General features: G+C 47.4%; 1 protein-coding gene and 1 long non-coding RNA gene across 4 annotated transcripts in view; both read right to left on the bottom strand.

Moving 5' to 3' along the window:
• Positions 1-994: 994 nt before the first annotated feature.
• LOC114846050 (protoheme IX farnesyltransferase, mitochondrial) lies at positions 995-17037 on the bottom strand. The gene is made up of 7 exons (XM_029134800.3): positions 16885-17037; positions 15888-16030; positions 15383-15749; positions 15054-15178; positions 3530-3600; positions 2391-2623; positions 995-1872 (listed from the first exon to the last, which is right to left on the bottom strand). Exons 1-7 carry the CDS (start codon positions 16913-16915, stop codon positions 1457-1459), a joined length of 1386 nt encoding a protein of 461 aa, XP_028990633.1. The 5' UTR covers positions 16916-17037; the 3' UTR covers positions 995-1456.
• Positions 17038-20782: 3745 nt separating this feature from the next.
• The window catches only part of LOC114846045 (uncharacterized), a 66023-nt gene continuing 64660 nt past the window's right edge, over positions 20783-22145 (bottom strand). For 2 of the 3 annotated variants that reach the window (XR_008693233.1, XR_008693235.1), the window contains one exon: positions 20784-21714. This is a non-coding gene — a long non-coding RNA (uncharacterized LOC114846045). Of the gene's footprint in view, positions 21715-22145 lie in introns of all 3 variants that reach the window. The other variant, XR_008693234.1, reaches the window with a different exon arrangement.

Below are 22145 nucleotides of genomic sequence, written 5' to 3'. Positions count from 1 at the left end.
TTTGGGTTCTATTTTGCAACAAACCGGCCTTTGAAGAGAGGCCAGAGGTCATCCATCACCCTGAGATCTGCGCTCGGCCTGAAGAGTCCTGGAATCCGAGCTCGTGTACAGTATTTCCCCGTCTCATGTCACCGGCTGTGGATGTGGAGGCTGCAGCTCTGACGTCCACACACGCATTTGACTCATCGGCCTGTTGGCGTGAACAGGAGTGATTTAATGGATGAGATCAGCAACAGGGAGGAGAGAAGCTGATGTGAAGGAGGCTTTTGAAAGTAATAGTAAATTATACCTTAGTGCAACGTATTTGAGAGAAAATGTGATAAACCTTGTAATAATTCAGACATTAAATTAGTTTCTCACTTTTTAAACTGAAGCTGTCAGAAAGTGGAAAATTACGCCATGTTTATTACTGAAGTCAGAGTGGAGGCTGGACTGTGTTACAAACAATTAGCGCTTACGGTTCATGGTTCATTTATCTTCCACGACAGCAGCAGTCATCACACCCTCGTAGGAGCGGCGATAGGTTGAACGCGTCCTTTCCTTTACCCAACTTTAACAGCTGGCTCCATCACTCCGCCTCCACCCTCTGATATGAAACTCTGTATCCGGTCAGACGCTTTACGAGGACGTTTCAGGTCTCCGGCCTTGGCTTAATCCCACAGCTTCCCTTTTATGGAGGGAGGATGGCAGTAAAGGGAAGGAGGACCGCGGGGGGGGGGGCTTGTTTCTCCAAGTGTGGTGATGGAAATGTAACCAAACACCAAAACTAGGAGTAAATGGCGGAAGGGGAGCACATGTTGACTGACAGGTGCAGAGGTGGCCTGTTAAACAGAGCTCATTGGAGGGACAGTGATCTGCGCTTTAACTCACATCCATATATTATGAGGAGGACGAGTCAGCGGTGACGAAGCTCGGCGGCGGTTTCAGGGACGTCAGGACGCTCACACAGATTCAAACCAGTCAACGAGAGAATGACGACACAGGCACAGCAGAGTTACAGTCATGACGTGTTTGTTGAGTTTCTACACGGACAGTGTTGAATTAAAGCATTATTTAAATGAACGAGCAGCCTTCAGTGTCTTTGCTGAGGCTCAGGAGGCATCGAGAAACAGAGCAAGTGAGAGTCAAACAACAATCACCACATATCAAGTTCACTGCTGGAGCTGCTTCAGGATTTATAATGTGTCCAACATATAAAGCTTCTGATCGGTGGATCCACAGGAGCAACAACCAGGCGACACAAACAGGAAATGGTGGGATTGACAAGAAATAAATAGACGTGAATCACACTGACATGAATGAAACTGATGTAAAAAGTCAATTCAAGTCAAGAGTCAAAGTCAGTGAATTTGATCCAAATCATTTCCAGCTCAGAACCTGATCTGTGGCCGGCACCACTCGCTCCAATTAAGCACAGCATGGAGGTTACAGTAATAGTCTGTGAGGTCGTGCCTGCTCAGCTGAGCAGCGCGGGGGCTGCAGCGCCGGCGCCCTCGTCGCCGCGGGGCTTCTTGCAGGTGAGCGCCAGCAGCAGCAGCATGGGCAGGTGCCACAGGCTGCAGAAGAACAGCTTGCGGGAGCTGGCGCGGTCGGCCCTGCGGTGGAAGCGGAAGGCCAGGTAGCTGATGTACAGGTTGATGGGCAGAGAAATGATGGGGAAGGTCCAGGTGGTCACGTCCAGCGCCGGGGCCACGGCCGACAGGCCGACGAGGGCCAAGCTGTGGCGCAGGGCCACCCGCCTGCACATGCCGGGGTGGGTGACGGACATCATGCGGTAGCCGCCGCGGGAGTAGTCCTCCCTCAAGTTCCAGCTGAGGGCGTTGAAGTGGGGGAACTGCCAGCTGTACAGGAAACCACCCAGCAACAAAGCACCTGGGGGGAGGCGGGGGAGATAAAAGAGAGGGAGGGATTAATGATGCAGACGTCTGGGGGACTAGATGTGGAGCTTGTTCATGTCACACTCTGCTGCATGTTAGGACTTTAAAATTTAATATTTATGCTGGCAGTTTGTGGACAAAAGTAATCATTTCTATCACAAGAAACTCAGAAGGGTTCATTTTTTTAAATCTCCGTTCTTTTTTCCACATTATATATGTTTCACACAGTCCTAAAAATAAACACCGGGGCTCATTTTAAAACAAAACCCTTTTTCACCAGCCTTCATATTTTAACGTCAGGAACAAAGCCAGACCTACTTCACTGCACAGTCCAACACAAACAGCATTTTCTTAAGCAGATGCCTCCAACAGAGAATGTTGTTTCTGCAGTGAACCACAAACGCTGCTGTTGGTATTTACTACTGTCCTGCACTAATTTACACTTATGACTGATGGAATCAGGTCCTCTTTACATTAACAGCAGGATGATGATGAGGGCAGGTCATGTCCTACCTGGCTCCAGAGCACCTGTGGCAGCCGTCCAGCCCATGACAGGAGGAATGGCCCCCACCAGCGCCCCCACCCAGGTGTTGGCAATGCTGAGTCTTTTAAGAGGTGTGTAGCAACAGGTGTAGAGAAAGATGTTGAGGGCGCCCAAGAAGCCGGTGAGGGGGTTCACTGCCAGCGTGAGCAGAGCCACCCCTGAAACGCCACAGGCCAGAGCGAAGGTCACGGCGTGGAGGGGACTGGAGAGAGAGAGAGAGAGAGACGGGGGAGAGAGTCAGAGCGCAGAGGCAACGGTGCATCGCCGTCTCAACTGTGGGGAGGCTCAGAGGAAGCTCATCTGATGAGTGTGTGTCAGGGATCAAAGTCCTGGAGATGAAGAGCGTGTGCACGCGCCACAGATCAAACCCGGCCGAGGAAAAGCACCGTGGCCCAGGCTTTTAGCCGGATGAGGACTCTTCCTGCTTCTTCTCCTCCCCTCGGCTTTTATTGAAAGCAGCGAAGCCAAGGTCTGGTTCAAATTCGCCAGTAAATGCACCATAAATTAAAGAGAGCGCAGATTCAAAGCTCGACCAAACGTGGGGCTCCTTTCTTCAAAAAGCAAACAGGGCTTTTATTTTGGTGGCGCGGCCGAGCAGCGAGATGGGTGCATTAATGTGAGTAGTGGTGTTATGTCTGTTTTATGTGGACTGAAGTGGGGGCGCAGAGGCTGAATATGGGCTGAGACGGTGGAGAGAGTGTGTCACATGAGCCCGTGCGGGTTTACTGTCCTCTACCTGCATCACAGACACAGTACAGATCTGAACACAGCTCAAAGGACGGGGCGGGACGTTTCCAGCACCGACAACCGATGAGGGGGACATGTGGTGGGCTGGCTTACGCACCACTGAACATCAGAGTCTGCCTGCTGCTGAGGGGTGGCGGCCACAAAGACAGGGGTATCCTTTCACCCAGTCAGGTTTGGACGAGCGTGGAGACGTGCACAGTTCATTGAGCATCAATACAGAGGTTATTTAGCAGCTACACAGTGGAGGAAGCCGTGTAGGGGCCGGGAGGCTCGCACTGCAGCTGGAAAGACCCTGCAGGGGTCTCACATTCGCAGGTCACAGTATCTCCCACTTCCAGAACAGCAGCAGAACCACGATTACCTGATCTGTCCTCGGACCAGGGGACGGTTCTTGGTCCGGTTCATGTTGGAGTCAAAAGGCACCTCGAAGTACTGTGAAAACAGAGGAAGGAGTGGGTGTTAATGCAACACACACACACACACACACACACACACACACACACACACACACACAGACACACACACACACACACACACACACACACAGACACACACACAGACACACACACAGACACACACACACACACACACACACACACACACACACACACACAGACACACACACAGACACACACACAGACACACACACACACACACACACACACACACACACACACACACACACACACACCACAGCCCAAACTGATGAGCGTGAGTAGTGGAGTCTGGAGGACGGTTGCAGAGCCCAACGCGTCGCTGGAGCAACTGTTCTCTCTGTACATTGAGAATAAATTACAACGGGACGGAGGTGGACGTTAAAGGCAGTGGAGTATCGGGTGGGAGGTGTTCTGGGATACAACTATGTGAAAAACTACTTCTACTCCCGTTTTATGATGTGCTCTGGAGGAGCAGGCTTCAAAGTGCTCCCATGAGATTGGCAATGTGTGACTAAAATGCAAACACATGGGGTGCTTAAATGCAGGAACCGGCTAATCTGTGTGTGTGTGTGTGTGTGTGTGTGTGTGTGTGTGTGTGTGTACGAGCGCACGGAGACGTGGGAGAGTCATTGACTAATGAAGAAAACAGATAAAGCACTTAAGGCTCCAGAATATCGAGATCCATTTCTGCTGATATACGGCTCATAAAATATCTAATAAACAGATAACGCACGTTTCTCCTCTTGAAAGCCAGGCCTCAGATTTATTCTCAAGGCACCAGGAAGCCACCGCATTATTAAACACCCCGCTGGAGACGCCTACATATGAAGAACACGAGGAAGTGTCTGGTCCCAGTCTGAAGCAAACACCTCAGCATCTCAACACAAAGCTCTAATGAAACGGCCTTCTTAGATGAGGCCGTATCAGACTCTGAAGGTCAAGTTCATCTAACTGTGCTGTAGTGACTACACTGAACCCAACTAAGCTCAGCAGAGGCTGTTTCACATGCTCCAAACAACATCTCCTTCCACTCTCTGTCAGCCTCAGTTGCTGAGCCAGGCAACGCACAGCTGTGTGCGCGGCTGTGGGACCCCAAGGTCCTGGCGGAGGTGTTAATTCTATTTCCTGGGTCAGGAAATGCGTCAGAAGGTCAAGGGCCGCATGAGAGAGAGAGGGAGTGTGTGACAGAAGGAGAGAGAGCGCGAGCGGGCGAGCGAGCGTGTGCTGAAGGCAGCCTGAGGCAGAACCAGTGCCAGCTCTGCAACACTGCTCTCATAAAAGAGAGCCACTTACTTTCCAATAATATCAAGCCTCATGTAAGAAAATATTCGCCTCCAGTGCGTAACACTGCTGGGTTCGGTTTGGGCCCCTGTCGGGACAGAAGGCACCTGTGGGCGAATGAAAGAGGAGCTTTACAGAGTGAGAAACGCCTCCAACGCTCGGCGTGTGCAGCCGATACGAACGAATGTCAGTGAACATCAACCAGTAAAGGCTGGGGTTGGTTCAGACTCAGCTGCTGCTTTTAATTATGGCCACAAACACACTCACACACAGCCGATAAGTGTGGGGGCCGACGTTCTGCCAGATGATCGGACACCAAGCAGGCAGGGGGTGTCCAGCTATCACAGAGCTGCAGGGGAGGCATTTCCTAGCCCTGTTTGAGCTTAAACACATCCTCGCTGCGTTTCAGGGTATCACACGGAACCACAAAGTCTGTTTGATGGATGAACACGCGTAAAAATGTGCTACGCTGTAAAACCACTGCAGGAGGAACGCGGTCGAGCACGAGCCGCTCCTGTGCAGGACGGTCGTCCCAGCACACGCCGCATCATCGCACCTTCAAACACCACCTGTGTGTGCGTCTGCACGGGGGGGAGGTGCTGGAAAAGCCCCGCGACACCAAGCGCGAAGCGTCTCTGATCAGCCACTCGACAAACACGCAGCCCAAGCTTTGCACAGATTAAGCTGTCAGCACCAGTCAATTCAGCAGCTTCGTTTAATGTTGTGAGCAGAGAACAGAGGCGGCATGCGACCTGACTAATTGCTCCTCCAAAGGGCAGACGAGGCAGATGGGAGGATTCGAAGGTGTTTGTGGGGCAGACGTGAGTCAGACCAACACTCAGGTATGTGAGCAACGCCGACGTTCCACGCGGCTCAACACGATCAGCGCCCAAAAGTACGGAAACGGGGAAAAGGTCGTTTTAAAGTGTGGAGTAACGCAAAACGCAGCTTGTTGAATGGCGATGAAATGTAAATAAGAGCGGCGGCTGCAGTGGAGGTGCCGTCCGTGTGGAACGCTGACGCGGAACCCTGGCAGATGTTCCCGACGTCCCTTTGATGTGATGAAATGATAGGGGCTCGCGCCACATGAAACGCCAGGCTTGTTTGCACTGTTTAATTCATGAGAGAATAAAACACAGACGTGCACAGTCCACACTAAATAATCATTACACAGAGTGAGCTTTAGAAGCACAATATTCCTGGCTCTCAACAGAAGCGGGCCAACCCGTGCAGTTGTGTGTGCGCCCAGCGCCGGCCGCTCCGCTGCTGTTTGTGTGGCGCTGCTGGCAGCGCTTCAGCTGGCGCCGCCTCCCTCCTGATTAATAGTGTGGGACAGCGCAGTGCTAAACTGTCCTCATGCTAATCAGCCAATTAATGCGGAGCAGGGCCGCTGTGCCGCGGGCCTGCTCAGAACCCGGCCCGGGTCCGGGGGGAGATGCTGGATGTGGGAAAGCTCAGCGGCGGCAGCGGCAAGTGGCCTCGGCCGGCTCAACTTTACTCACAGAACAACACAGAACACGTGAGTGGACGCGCTCGGACCTCATCGCATCAAACCGCGGCGCTGCCAGATGCTGTGACTCCACAAACAACATGAAGGATGATAAACGAGCGCTGCTTCTGTCACCGCTGAGCTATGGAATACATCATGTGATTTCAGCCCAAGCAGCAAAGTCAGGTGTGTTTGTAGACGGGGCTGTACATTTATTACCTGCTTACGTTTCCTGTTTGAGGCCATGACATCACCACAGGCGTGAGACCACCTCCAGCACATGTCAAGCTTTTGCTTATTTCCTTATGTCACAGCAGAAAACCTCTGGGCTCAAACAGCTCAGGTTTCATGCTATTAATGTGTTTTTGAGGGGAAAGAAAGTGGTTCGCTAACATTTTCCACAGAACCGACGCGTTCATTTCTGCTCCACTGTAAACATGTCAACTGTGCAAACAGGACAAATTCCTGCGTCGCGGAGCCGGATGTTCATATCTCAGTCGCAGGACGATAAGTTAATGTTTTGGGTAATGAGGGCCGTTCACTCCAGTCCCTGAATACTATTAAAGTGTGTACACACTCGGCTGATTCCTATTCAACCTCTGAACTGTGGGAAAACGTCTGGGTGAAAGCTGGACCTGAACCCGGTCACTCGTATAGAGAGGAATAAACAGTCCAGTCCAGCATCACTGGGCTCCTGTGAATAACAGGCAGAGGGCACACGACACACGACAGAGGACGGCGTGGAAACAGTAGTGTCCTTAGAATTGAAACAACAACAACTGATTCCACATCCTTCTCAGCTTCAACCACCTCCAAAAGGCAAAAAACAAACACGTGTGAAGCTCGTTCACATCATGATTAAAAACTACTAAATGCATGAGCTCAGTTTAAATTGTCTGAGCTCCAGGTTGCAGAGATAATGATGTTGACGTGGACACTCGCTGACACAAGGGAGCAGACAGCAAACAGGCAAAACGCAGCAGGACTAAATTATTTAGTCACCAGATTCAGTCTTGGAGCTGAAGCAAACGCGAGGAGACTGTGTGAAGGAGCAACAAAGTCCCTGTCAGACCTCCGCAGCGCCCGCCGGCCTCCAGCCTCCAGAGGACGGGCCGCGCAGAAGTGAGCTGTCAACCATCTGCCCCACGGATGTGACAGACGTTCTGCTCGTTGGGACGGAGCTTTGAGTGCGTGGACGAGAACGGCCCAGCGCCTGTCACACAGAACACGTTCTCCAACTACTGGGAAAATAGAACTGCAACCACGGGTTGTTTCTAAGCAGCATCTCTGTTTGGGCCAATCTTAACATTAAAGGGTTGAGTTCCACAACGGATGCATCAATTACACAAAGCGCAACTTCAAACTGAACCTGATGAAGCCTCTGGTCATTCACCTGCGCAGATGAACGGTCTGCAAGGAGAACGAGGGCAAGGTTTAATCACCAGAATCTGGTGATGCTAGGGCTGACACACACACACACACACACACACACACACACACACACACACACACACACACACACACACACACACACACACACACACACACACACACACACACACACACACACACACACACACTTAAACCCAAGCTCTCTCTCAACCACTATCATCCTCACAGTGATTACAGTAGCGTGGGAGTAAATGAATGGGAACACGGCAGCAGCTTCTTCCTTCTTTGTAATGACTGAGTGCACGCTGACGTTAATGGGGAGCAGAGAAACACACATGTTTCAAGGCCTCGTGGTGCGTTCGAGGTACTTGAGCAGACAAGCTTGTATAAATTGGATCCTATCGATCATATAGACTTTTTAAATAGATGTGTCACTCATGTATGTGGACTGACAACCTACTTACAGGTGAGTCAGTAATTAAGACTTTCAGCGCAGGACGTAAAGTAATGTTATGATGTAAACTCAGAACAGAGTAGTTAAAAAATGCCGGTGTGGAGGAGAACAAAGGCACAGCTCCACTTAAAAGGATCCGAGCCAGTGTCTGTGTGCACGTTCAGGCTCTACATACCTGAGACACACGTAGCATATCAACACATACCTCATGACAGACACAGAAACCGCCATGCCGTCACAGCCACAGTTCCTTTTAACTACCACAGCGTCTCGGTGGATCAGACAGACCGGGCTCCACACCCAAACCAGCAGGACGGCTTCCTCCGGAGCGCGGGTCAACACAACTCACAGTGCTGTAATCAGGGCGACACAAAGGCCGAGGAGATGGTCAGAAGCAGCCCGCCCAGCACGACCTCGGCTGCTGCGTGCTGGCCACCATTTTGTTTTCCCCCAGAAGCTTCTGGGTTTGAATCAAATTAGCATGCAGCGGTGGCTCATGGGCCGCTGTTGTTAATTATCCACGGATCTCAGAACTACAAAGAGCGTTCCCACTGGCCTTGGGCTGAGTTACCTTCACATACAGACGGCTGAAGTGAGTCGGGTGCAACAAACAGTAAACTGTACACAAACGCGTTTACTAAAATCAATACTGTAGTAAACGACATGACTCACATTAACACAAACAGGCTTTCTGCTGCGCTTTCCTTTTTATTACCATAATGGGTCCCTTTGTAGCTGCTCCACCCTGAGCCCCAGCCTGTTTAATGCAGATGGCACGCAGTGACGGCCACTTCAGACCCCAGAGCATCTTCAGCCCCCAGTTATCGCACTCCCAATCTGCTTCAGTGAGCGACTAACGCCAGACTCTGTCCTCTAGACGAGCACAAGTCTCTCCAGCGATGCTGACGAGCCGCCATCCTTTACAGAGATGGAGATCGACACAGGTCAACAGAACAGACACTTCACATAGTAACGACTAAACACATCAGTGTTTCAGCCTGAATCAGCTTCATTACTGCTAAGTGCAGACGTGCAGACAACTCCACTGATGCCAGACAGGGCTGAGGTGGGTGTTTTCCCGTGACTCAGGTCTGTAGCGTGATGGTGTTTTTGCCTTGTTGGTCACTGGAGCCCATAATCACAGTGTTGTGTCAGAAGCTAAAGGCTAATCAGGGAGGTGGACCTGTCCGTCAGCCGGGCACACTCATCCCTCTGACGTGGGGTGCGTCTGCCCGAACAAGCTGTGGCACCGAAAGCTGTGTGCGCGACGAGTGCTGCTCCAGGACGACAGCCTGTTGTTCACAACGTCGGGGAGAAGCTGCGTTTCCTCCCGTTAACGCAGACAACCTTGTGCTTTGTGCTTGTTTTTAGGGTCTGAGTGTACAAAGATGGATGATAGCGCTGATGTAACGGACCGTTACCGTCTGGAACACAGAATTATATATTTGTGTTGGGCTCATTCTCCAGCGTTAAAGATAAGAATATTCACTACGTCTGTGGAAGGTAAAGGTATAATTGAGGTTGATGGTCATCACTTTCCAATCACACTGGCTTTTCATTCGCTGCGTTATCTCTGATTGTCAGGCCACAGGATAACAACCCATGGACTTAATTTCAGAATGATTATTTTTACAATGCAAATATGAAGCTACTTATTAAAAAGAGACTCTACTTCAGCCTGTTTCCATCTTCCTCTACATTCACTCTGCTAGACTCACAAATGAGATCAGAATGATGAGAGAGCACGACACGAACGGGTATTTTAAATATTTAGATCAGCTGTAAGTCTGTCCTCATGCAGCAGACGCCTGACAGGAGCCCATGTTCTGCTGCTTGGACATGTTCTAATCAGAACAAGAACTTCATTACTGCTACTTTAACACTGGTAACAAAAATAACACACATCACAACAAAATAGGGTGATATGAAATCAATGAGTCAAGTGTAACACTGACGCCAAAGCCTTCTAAAAAATAACAAAGCACAGAAACCCAAATCGTAACTAGACATACTGGGAAGCAGAATACTCTGTGTGCCTAGTTACCAGTGTCCCCCCAGGCACGGCACTGGGAGGACGTATTAGGTGGGTCTGCCCTTCATGACTTTATCAGAGAAAAGCATCTGTCCCACATCTGAGACCACAAGAGCCCCATTTGTACAGTTTGAAATGGACTGGCACCCTGCGGTTGACAAAGACAAAAGGCTTTGAAGAAATTAACTATTAAACAGGGCTGTCTGCTTAAATATTCAATTTAATCCAGCACTGAAAGAGAGATACCCGTCGAGTCCTTTTGGTGCCGTCTTCTGGGCAATTAAAATGGAATTTGCAGCCCTGAACCGACAGCTTGGTGGAAACCATGAAAACGATCAATGTCAAAGATCAGCCGGCGCCTTTGTTGGCACTAAACTGCCGGAGAACATGATCTTTAGAGCAGCATCTGCAGCAGGTTGGGCTTTTTGACTAAGCTTCTGATGTGTTTGACCTTCAACCTTAAAATCCACACTACAAAAATGAGTAAAACATCATCCTTTGGCGACAACAACAGGCTAGTGAGCAATTAGGCCTGTTGAGCTAACGTGAAACTCCATCTGCCTTTAGATAGCGCTGAAGAAAAATAAACAGCACATCCTCCGCGCAGAGATATCTGCTCCAATTCATCCATCAGACGGTGGGATCAGTGGATGGGGGCACTTCACAGGAGAATCAAAACAGAAAGACAGCCATGCCGTCATGCCAGAGGTATTCTACAGCAACCGTTGGAAAGCAACAGCAACAGAAGGATTTCATTGTCTGAACAGCGACGGTTTGTGGAATTTTGGTGGCTTTGAGGTTTTGTTACAACTAATGATGCTCTCAAGAGGTGCCGTGTTATGCGAAGTACCCCAAAGTACGACGGGAGCAGCCGTATCCTGGAAAATTGCTGTGGCAGCCTTGACTGTTGGGGCCCAGCGATCCTGTCGCCAACGCAGCTAGCTGCAGACAGGCACCACCTACTGTGCTGCTGATGGAAAACCATCAGCGTCATGAGCTAAGACGATCTGCTGTCAGCGAGCATCACAGTAAACAGCCCTCAAGGTCAGTGGAAAATAAAAAAAACCTACAGAACCCAGTGAGACATAATTCACACCAACGTCACGTAAAACATTCATGACAGGTTAAAAGACTAAAGACATAAAAACAGTTTCAAGTCAAGTCACGTCACGTCGGTAATTGATAATTATAGTAATATTATCTCCTTAATTAAACTAATTAAACTAAACAAATTTCCAACAGGATTCATTTCACATTTAAACTTCACAATTTGCTTCCAAATAAAATGTGTGTGAATCACACACATCACAGCCCTAAAGAATTATTACACTTTGCTCGTATTACAAAAGTCAGAGACAAGAAGACAGAGAAACTGTCTTTGCTACCATTGTTTAACCCCATACTGTCATCAGCCCCACATTCAGCCCCATCACGCTGACCAAATGCATGGCGAGCGGAGCATGCAGCAGGTAAATAATGCATGCGCGCGCAGGAAAGCAGAGCAGGAAAGCAGAGCAGGGCGCAGCTCGTCGGGCCGGGGGCTCCTGGAGGCTCACGGAGGCTCACGTGTGCGTGCCAGCCTCAGACAGCTCACCACGGGACAGACAAAAAAAAAAACTCACCGTCGGCATGGAACAGGGAACGACACTAAGCAGCCACAAAACAAGCCAGCGTGAGTCCCCATCACGGTGCGACTTACACTAGAGCTGCTGTCAAAACAGTCAGGAAGCACTTCTACAACAACGCCCATGAGGTCGTTTACACTGTAGGGGACCTCAGACTCCCCCGGGGTCCTTCGGGCTCCAGCCTGAAACTCTCCACTGACCTAATTATCCAATTAGCTGAAGCAGTGGCAGGACTGCAGGGTGGTGATGGCTGGAACACCTGCAGAGGCTGTGCCTGGTGTGGGGCCACTCCAACCAGCACTTCAGAGCCACTGGTAGCGGGTGAAACCAGAGGAAAGCCTGAAACCTCAGGACAGACCTGCAGGCTGAGCCACTTCTCAACAATCTGTGGAGCTGTGACAACCTTTGCATGTGTGTGTGTGTGTGTGTGTGTGTGTGAACGCCAGGCTACACACGTGTGCCGGCACGGTCACCGACGAGGTCTAATCTGAACGGGAGGTCAATGAATGCGGAGAGCTGCTGCATCCCGTGGCTGTTGGACCCGATGGTCCCCTCCGACCGAGAGACGGACGTGACGGCAATGAGCACTAGAAACTCTAGACTGAGACATGCCATTGTTACGTGACTCCAAGTGCTTACACCCTCCGTCAGTTTCCTGAATAGAGCAACGTTTTAGAACGAAACCACAGCGTTTCTGTTTGCCCTGCAGGCGCTTCCCCACGGGACAAAGAGCAGCCTTGGCTTTTGACAGCTTCGCTGAAGGTCTGTCTGTTACTTCCAAGAGTCAAAGCATTTTTTCCTCCCTCAAGGAATTTTCCTCCTTTGCTCAAGGTAATTGGACAGTACCAGTGCGCTCCCCTGCTAGATGTGGCTTATTAAGGGATTAGGGCGGACGAGCCAAGTCCATAGGAAGTGAAGACTCTGCTCTTGATTTATTTGTCCAGCTTTTGTTCATATGACTAGACACCTGGCTTTGATCACAACTAGCCACACGAACACTGAAGCACCAGTTGTTTAGGTCCAAAGGCGTTGAAGGAAAACAACCCGGGACGACGCCATTTCTCCCTGTTAGGATCATTCTATTTTGGTTTATGCAAAAGCCATGAGCTGCCAGCGTTGGCGTTGACTGAAGCTCTTCACAGATTCACAGATAGAAAATCGCAACTGCAGCAACAGGCAGTTGCATTACACACATTTTTACACAGTTCTTTGTATATAATTACGTCTTTCATCAAAAGCAAAGCAGCGACAAAACTGCCTGTTGCATTGTTTTTTGACAGGAACATATTTATCACATCAGACAAGCAGGAGTCAAGGTGCTACAAAGGACAAGCACTTAACCGCTCTACTGGTTCATGAAAGATAGAGCCCCTGCATTGTTTTGGTTAACTTCAGATTGACTTAAAATGCAGGTGAACAGTTTGTTTGTAACAATCCCACCTCCAGCTTTTACCAATGAAGCCTGATGACACATGGCGTGTCCCCACAGAGAACAAGGACTAAGAATGAATCTGACTAGTGCCAAGACTCTGGCTCACATTCAGCTAGAAGCCACAAAAAAGGGCTCTGGGCCTCGGAGTAGTAAGCAATGAAGAACTGCAAAAAATAAAGAAACATGATCATTTTGAAGTGTTTTTAGGATCCTGTTACAGTCCAGTGTAGTTCTAGCTACAAAACCACGTGAGGAAGGAGCAAAATGCCAAACATTCTGTGAAAAACCTTTCAACACTTTACAGTAAAAGAAAAAACGATAACAGATTACAGTAAGAATTTCTAATTGACACAGCAAAACACAGCATGTTTGCCAACTTAGGTCACATTTTATTTGTTACTGCTGAAGTTAAAAGTAATAAACTAAATTCACACAGGCACAGAACCAAACATACCTCTTCTGTGTTTTAACACACAGAAATCTAATTTTCCACATATGCTCTGAACTTTCTTTTACTCTTGCTTCACCTTCACCTCCGGTTTGAAATTAGACCTGACTAGAGAGTCTGAGAAAGGCACTGGGAGGCCAATAACCAAGTTTCAGTGAAATATAAAGCCACAGATTATCTGAACCTAGGGCTGAGTTATTGGAGAAAATGAAGACTGACATGACTGATATGAGGGTGGGCCCACAAAAAAGAGACGAGACGGGATGGGCTTCATTTTATTTTACATTTAGCTTCATATGTAAGGCAGTCGTGGTGGTGTGTCGACTTTTCCTCTTTAATCACAGCAGAAGATGTAATTAAGGGTCAATCAGGGAGTTTTGATTATTGCATCACACCTGATATTTAGATAAAATGTTATATGAAGTAAAACACAGAACTCCTTAATCAGTGAGAGCTGTTGACATAAAGGACAAACACACTAAGGGAAGAAGGAGCTGGTTACTTGGATTTAAATTCAAACAAACCATCTTTACACCAGTGCCACGTTCTAAGCAGCTGATGATCTTAGTGACTTGTATCTGGAGCCTGGGATCCTCTCCTCAGTATGAAGACAGGGGCATTTTTCAAATACCTGAAGATTTTTTACAAACCTGCTTAGTGCAGGTTCGACATGTAGAAGAGTTAGAGTACAGTTCCATCTGAGGCAGCTGAATACACAATACTATTCAAACCGATATTAAGCCCTCCTATAAAAACAACACTGTATAAATATTTGCACATACGTATATGTTCAGACCAACTACACCTGCTAGAGTTGCTGGAGCACATTATTGTTGTAAAAGCATTTAGACAGCAGCTGAGACATGGCTGTTAGGGGGTGTGGTGTCTGCCCCAGGGGCAGGAACCTGCAATGTAATCAAGGGCCCTGGCAAATTACAGGCCACACACACTACTTAACAGACTTCAATCCAGAGATGAAGGAGAGGTCGCCCATTACACTAATATTTTAAAGTCACGAGGCAAATTCCAATAAGTGGTGTCAAGACTGGGTAACAGAGGGAAACCCTAATATTCTGCTTATTTTAAAAGCACTCCTTTGTTTACAGCTTAAAATAGGGTTTAGGCAGAGAAATGCATTCTGTTTTATATTCTATATGATTTAGAAACACTCACCAACCCATAGGGTCAAGCAGTAGCGTTTGAATGACATTGATCTCATACACACTGACCCACACACTCACATAATTAAACCCACATGCGAGGCGACGTTTGATCCTGCTTGAAGAATAACTGACCTGGTTGATGGAGTTGGCAGAACAAGAAGCAAGACATGTTCCCAGAGATGACACAACAAAGACGACGGGATCAAAGGGCACCGGGGCCACTGCATAACCAGCAGCTGCAGTCGTAACCACCAACGCTGAAATCGCCAGGCAAACATCAGAGACATGAACTTAAATGTACAGGAAAAACAGCATTGTAAGATATGTTTATATATAATGCTGACATTTATTACAAAACAATGTGCATCCCACTCTGTGACCAAATCATGCCATGTACTGTACTAGATGTGTGTGTGTGTGTGTGTGTGTGTGTGTGTGTGTGTGTGTGTGTGTGTCTCTACCTGTTAGTCTGATTTTGGCAAGTCTGGCATAGATGTCCGGTAAGTGAGTCACATCAACCTTGAGCTGCTTCCACTGTCTGTCCAGACGTGCCTGCCTTTGTTCACTTGTCTCCACTTGGACATGAGGAGTCTCATCTGAAGTCACTGTACTGGAAACAGAGCCTTTCTGTGCTGCCAAATCCTCTGTGGTGGACTTCAAGTTTGATAATTTAGGCTTTGCCTCAACCTTGGTGACGCCAACATCCAGAGTTGGTATTCGTTCTACCTGATGTTCAACAGTCTCTTCTCTTTCATCTACAATGGTCCGGGTAGGTGCCTGTTTGGGGATGGCACGCTGGTGAAGCTCACTCTTGTTCTTTGTTACATACTGAACAGGGAAGAAGTTGTTTGAGGAAAAATGAATCGTTAAGACAATAAAACTACCGGTAAATGTAGAAACACTTCATAAAGTGCACATCCATGATACTGCAGAAGCATCAAATATATGTTGCTTTACAATGGTTACCTGGCGTTTAAGGAAGTTGAGGTACTGATATGTCAGCCAGTTCGATGGATCTCTGCCGTGCAGTTGAATAAGGCTACAAGCAGTCTGGTGACATCGATGAGGATTATGGAGAAATTTCTGCTTCACACTCAGACCAACCAAACCTGCAAGAGGTGCAGATGACACAACATACAGTCAAATGAATGCCAGTGGTTTGTTATGAATGTGTTATAAACAAAAATGTCATATAATGCACTACAGGACAACACAATGGAATAATGTATTTGTGTTCACCTTTACATCAAAATAGGTATCATGTGTATATGCAAATACAGAATTACTATTAATATTAATATTTATTTTAATACTAATCATAAATACATAATACTATGTACAACATATCTCTTACTGCTAAGGTTGTGTTAAATGGCGACATACTGGAGTCAGTTTAGCAAACATCACATCTTAATATACTGCACTCAAGGCCAGATCACACTGCAAAGTACAACTTCCATCATTATTGTTTTGTGAAGCTAATAGATCATTTGAGGGGAAGCTGCTTTAGTGGAGTGTATTATTATGTCATGACTAAACACAGTGGACACACTGCCAGTATTACTGTATTACGACCGTGCTGCAGAAGCCACAATCATATAACTACGCTAATATTCAGTTTGACATGTTGGCTGCTTTTTAACAGCAGCACCGCATTATATCCTTAGATTTACTGTCTGGCGCTTAATAATGATATCGTTGGACATCTCACAGAGACAGTAAACCAGGAAAGGGCTGTCACAGTGGACCCGTTCACTATACGACTTCAGTTCTCTCTGCGAACGCAGGTGGCTCATCTAAGGTCACCGCCAGCCTCTAATTCTTCATCTCGGTTGCTAGCGCTCTAGCCAGATGCTAAGCTAACCAGCTAGCTTCTGCGTGCGATCTACGAGCCGTGAAAGGAAAACAGTACTGTAAATGAAGCACAATGTGAAACGAAACGTGACGTTTTCTCCGGTGTTACCTGTCAGCCTGCTGCATGCCGTTTTATACATGTTCCTGAAGCCAAGAGCCGGCTCACGTTTCGACCTCCTCAGATGCAGCGAGCCGCCATATTGACCTCGTTTGGTAACGACAAACACTTCCGGGGCAACAAACGTAAAGCGGTGTGAGCTGCTGCACATACTGTCGTAAACCTAAGGTTCAACGCATATCAAAGACGAATAAAAGTGATTTTAACAAAAAATGCATTATTTAAAACAAATTTATCAAATTTGTTTAATAATTTTAAGCGACTTAAAAACTACGTGCAAAGGTATTAAAACTAAGAAACCTATGTCTGTTTCACTGAAGGATAATGCAAATCGATTTTATTTAATAAAAAAATGGATTAAAAATTGGAAGAAATCAAGTAATAAAAATAGGAACATCTCTGTAATGATTTAATAAGTAACAAGTAATACTATAAGCAAAAGTTTTTTCTCCTGCCTCTGCGTCCTCTGACTAACTCTGCTGATTGGCCTGGTATTCAAAAGTCCAAACATATCTTTTCATCTGTCGGCTACAGCAAATATGGCTGGAAACCCGATAAATGTCGTCTTCACTTTGCAGCCCCACCTTAGTCAAACAAAAGATGATAAAACAGTGGATCTGCCTGTTTCAGTGCAGTGTTTCATTTCCTCAAACAATAACGTTTTATTGACCCAGAAGGGCAATTATTGTGGGCCGATGATAGGAATCATCTACAGTACAAAAAAAAAACAGTCATTGTTGTTTATCTGTAATCAGATTGAAGGAAAATCTATTGCTGCAGTCATCGCGTACTAAGCAAGTGCACTTCATTCAGTATTTAGCAAACATAAAACCATATGGCTTGAAAGAATCCAATCACAGGCGTTGAACGCCAAGCAGTTCGAGCTGATTCATCTCGCTCATTCCACGCTACTGCCAGCTCCCCCTTCTCAGCTAAGATTACATGGTGTAATCTTCATGCACCATCAAGATGCAGGGGCTGATGAATGCCAACAACACACACAAGGCCGTCCCAGAGCCAGCACAAGAGCACCTTTATTGCAAGAGATAACCATTATGTGCTGTTCTGCACGATTTCATTCCACGCTGACCCGGTCAACCTCCTTAGGTTTGGTTTTTGATGTGAGTGCCGAAAAGATTTTATTGCCTGGTTTTACACCATATTATTTATTCTGGGCACTGTGCTACAATTTCAATGTTCCATATATGCTGCACTTTGCTTCTACAGGCTACAGCAAAGACTGCAACCTGCCAAGTTTATGGCTGTGCAGGGCACTGCGTCAAACCATAATCCTTTGTACAGCAATCTGTTGACTTCCACTACAGATGACTGACATCCTTAGCTGAATGTCAGGGCATCACATTACCACACAGGCTCATTCACAATTACACACTCACCACTCTCATGTTGCACTGGAAGGGAATGCTCTTTGCCAATTGCATAGAGGCATTTCCAGAGAATCCTCTCACATTATCCCTGTGAACAATCATTCATCTGGCAACTCTGGCCAAAAGCATTTCGACCGTGTTTTGTTCAAGTTTATCTTTCAATTATTAATAGCAATTTATTATTGCGAATTTGTGGCATATGGAAAAGAAATGAGGAATGAAACTAAACGGTGACTTCAGCTAAAAATGGACATTTCTCTCAGACTAATCCAGAATTTGACTGACTTGTTAAATGAAATAATGTGTAAATTGTTCACCTAAGTCAAGATGCTCCAATTGCCTGGATAATTACAAGTTGCACCCCAGAGAGTAGAAACAAAGGCAAACCTGCCACTAAAGCCTTCTGTCCATAAGGTGAACCAGAAGCTGGGACCTGAAGAACAGATGGACAATGTGGAGTAGAAAGGCCCGGTGACAATAGGAGGAGTTAGTGAGGTCTGTTCAGCCCAAAGAGGTTCTTTCAAAGACCTTTACAGTGGTTCTACCTCTGGTGGTGGCCACAGTACTGAATGGCTTTTGTCATGGTGCTTTCACTGCATCTTGAAAAAGTGAAAACATCCCCTTTTTAGAGAAACAAAGGCACAAAGGAAGTCACACGGTTGAACTGTGTCAGGATGACAACACAGTTTATCATAGTAGAAGGAGGCTGAATGATGGCTGCAGTTGAGATGGGTTCGGGGTTTGGAGCATGAAGAATTGTGTATGTAAATAGTGCGCTTGTGCTGAAAACATATCTGATATATGAAAAATAACCTAAGAATAACTGCCTCATCTGCCAATTGCATCATACGAGACAATTCTGAAAGGTCCAGGCCTTGAACAAGTGCTGGAAAGTCCCTAATAGACAGTAATTGGCCTCCTTACAAAATGACTAAATATGTTTTTTTCTACTCTATGTCTCTAAATGTTTACGAGAGCCCACCACCTACGAAGCTGCAACAAATGGCCCGGTCCAGTAACAGACCCGTCGTCGCCTCTGTTCCTCTGCTCTGATTTACAAGCAGCGTCCCAGAGGCTTCAGTGCCATCACTAATCCCACAGGGGCGTGCATTCGAATGGCAGTGGAGTCAGACCTCCTACAAAATAACGCGGCAGACAGCGCCGCATAACTCTGAGCAGCAACAGATGCACAGACGTTATAATTGATTTTCAAGGGCAACGTCTTGTTGTCATAGTTTGTCTAACGAGCCTCTGGCTGGCGCCCTCCTGCTTGTCGACCACAGGGTGTCGGACGCCCCCCCGCTGGGCCGGCCGCATGCTGGAATACTGACATCAGCCACGGAATTTCCCTGTGGGACCGGCTCCTGCTCTTTATGAAGCCTCCCGACTTGTTTTTAAAGGTATTTCAAGTTGGCGGAGAATCCAAAACATCCAGGGACGAGCTGCTCAGACGCCTGCACTCCTTCCATGAACAACAGGCACTCTCAGGACCTGTGGCCAGTGTTTGCGCCTGCAATCACCACTGTCTGTTCAGGCCTCCCAGGCTAAGCTTCTAATTGGCTACGGATCATCAATCACGCAGAGCAACCGCTTTCACAGAAACTCATCTGCTCAGAGGAACAGGGCCCATGCGCTGGACTGCTTTGCCAAGTGGTCGGTGAGAAAACCAAACCGATGCCGTCTTTTCTGACAGGCCAAGCTTATGACAAGGACGGGGAATGTGTGCGTCCAGGTCCCTCATACAGATGGACGCACAGCCTTCAGAACAGCTTCTCAGACACTATTTGCTTTGGTTGAACTCTAACAGTCCAGAATTTGGCCACATTGGAACACGGAGGCATGTGGTTTATGGGGTCGCAGCGGAGTGTCCACATCATTTCACATCCAGCAACAGTGAGTGTGTTTTTTCCATTATTCTGGGGATGTTATTTATTAATGACATGATGTCAGTCCATGGGAAACGTGGACGGTGGAAGTCATGAAGGATGACCACAAACAAATCTGAGCTATTGCGGTTTCATAAACACAAATACACAGTGTTGAGGCCTGCACACGTCCAGTTCTCTTCAGTAACTGCGAGTAATCACTTGTGTCGTCCGCATCATAAATCTCCTGTACGGCGGTGGCTCCCAGCCCAGATGCGAACAGGCCTCGTTCGGTTGCACTTGCCTCCGCACCATAAATCCACGGCCGTCTTTCCAGGATCAGTTTCCTGTTTTGTGTGGATCTCCCCACAGAGAAGAACACGGGGGAGGCGAGGATATTGCGAGACCGCAGCCTCCTCAAGGAGTCGGTTTGCAAACTGGACCGTCTCTTCTCGTCTGCTGGAATGGTTTTGGATTTGAGGCCATTCTTTCACATCACACGCAGATTTGCAGCTCGGTCTGGAAACGTGTGAGTCCATGCGAAAAACACGCACCCCGTAGGTGAATTCTAACAACAGCCAGAAAACTGTAGATATGATTCATTCATGTCCCGTTTGTACATTTAAATGAAACTTAACCTTTGGTTCACATAGAGAACATGGAAAATATAAATGCACGTCTGCCTGTTTTGGGCCCCTGGAAAACAGACAGTACAATAAAGCACTACTGAGAATTTATCTGCAAATGCTCCAACATTTATTGCTTCAAGGGAAAAGTAACTGACCCAATCACAGACCATAAACTGACTGGTCTCTGCACAAAGCAAAAGGAAATAACAGAGTCACAGACGATCAACATGTGCTTTTATCACAGCCACGTTAGAATCAAATGCATCAGAATCAGGCTCCTGATTTCGTTCCAGGACATGATTTTAATTAAAAGAGATGCGTCAGTTTCGCAAAGATCACTTTTAGAGTAACATTAACAAATGTGCATGCAGCCGGTTCCAAAGCTGTGAGCGCTGCTTCCCCTCCCCGTTCATAGAATGCCACAGTGACAAAGTGCAGAAGAAAAAGCAGGCGGCAGAAAGGCAGTGGATCCTATCAGTGCATGAATTTAATTACCGCTGGGCGTAATGAGCAGAGGTGCACGATGGAGCCTCGTATAATTCACCTTAGTCTCATCTGAACCGGCTCCACTTTGCACCCGCGCCACCTTTCTCTGACCGATAATCAATCCTTTATGCTCAGCCACAAACATTTTTTGCATGTTGGCTTTATGTTGGCTTGTGTCAAATGCTCTCTGCAGTTAATACATGGATATGAGAGGCTCACCTAAAATCCCTTAAGGTGTGTATTTGGTGCATGAGTCCCAGCATAAAGAATTGAAGTGATTTATATTTTTTCTCTGTGTCTTCCTTTCGCACCACCTGGAACGACCATCATCGGGACTTTGCAGGTCAGTTTCCTCGACGGAAGATGGACATTTCGTGTTCTGGCGAGCGATGGTTTACAGCTCCAGATCCGCTGTGACGGTCTCCTGAGCTGAAAGAGGAAGAGTCAGCATTCCTGCAAAATAGAAAACAACACTGGCTCAGAGTTGTGAATTAAGGGAAGTTATAGGACGGGAATATTTCAGATGGGAAGAGGAAATTGCTTTCTGCTTTTGCACAGTTCAATACAATATGTCAGCAGGACTATGTACAGTGGTGTGTGTGTGTGTGTGTGTGTGTGTGTGTGTGTGTGTGTGTGTGTGTGTGTGTGTGTGTGTGTGTGTGTGTGTGTCCTGTGAAGCGTCTATAAATACTGTAGGACTCATTTGATTCGGGCACAAATGGAAAGCGTGTTTGGACCCAGCGATGAAACGCAGCCGTGCTGTGGGCGGAGCCGGCCTGAGACGCCGTCTCTTCCCCCAGTGCCATCGTCTGCGTCTTGATACCTTTTAGCATGTTTGATCATCTAGTTTTAGAGAATTGCCAGAAGCTCGGGTGCACCTGCGC

This window comes from Betta splendens, chromosome 19 (assembly GCF_900634795.4).
Source record: "Betta splendens chromosome 19, fBetSpl5.4, whole genome shotgun sequence".
Classification (NCBI taxonomy): domain Eukaryota; kingdom Metazoa; phylum Chordata; class Actinopteri; order Anabantiformes; family Osphronemidae; genus Betta; species Betta splendens.
The sequence above is the reverse complement of the archived record's forward strand: the minus strand, read 5'-3'. Positions and strand labels throughout refer to the sequence as shown.

Excerpts from the sequence above, each read along its gene's own strand:
- LOC114846050 (XM_029134800.3), bottom strand. The coding sequence starts at position 16,915 with ATGTATAAAACGGCATGCAGCAGGCTGACAG. Across the intron at positions 16,031-16,884 it reads GGCATGCAGCAGGCTGACAG|GTTTGGTTGGTCTGAGTGTG; the intron begins GTAACACCGGAG and ends CACCTCTTGCAG. Across the intron at positions 2,624-3,529 it reads CTGGTCCGAGGACAGATCAG|TCCCCTCCACGCCGTGACCT; the intron begins GTAATCGTGGTT and ends CTCTCTCTCCAG.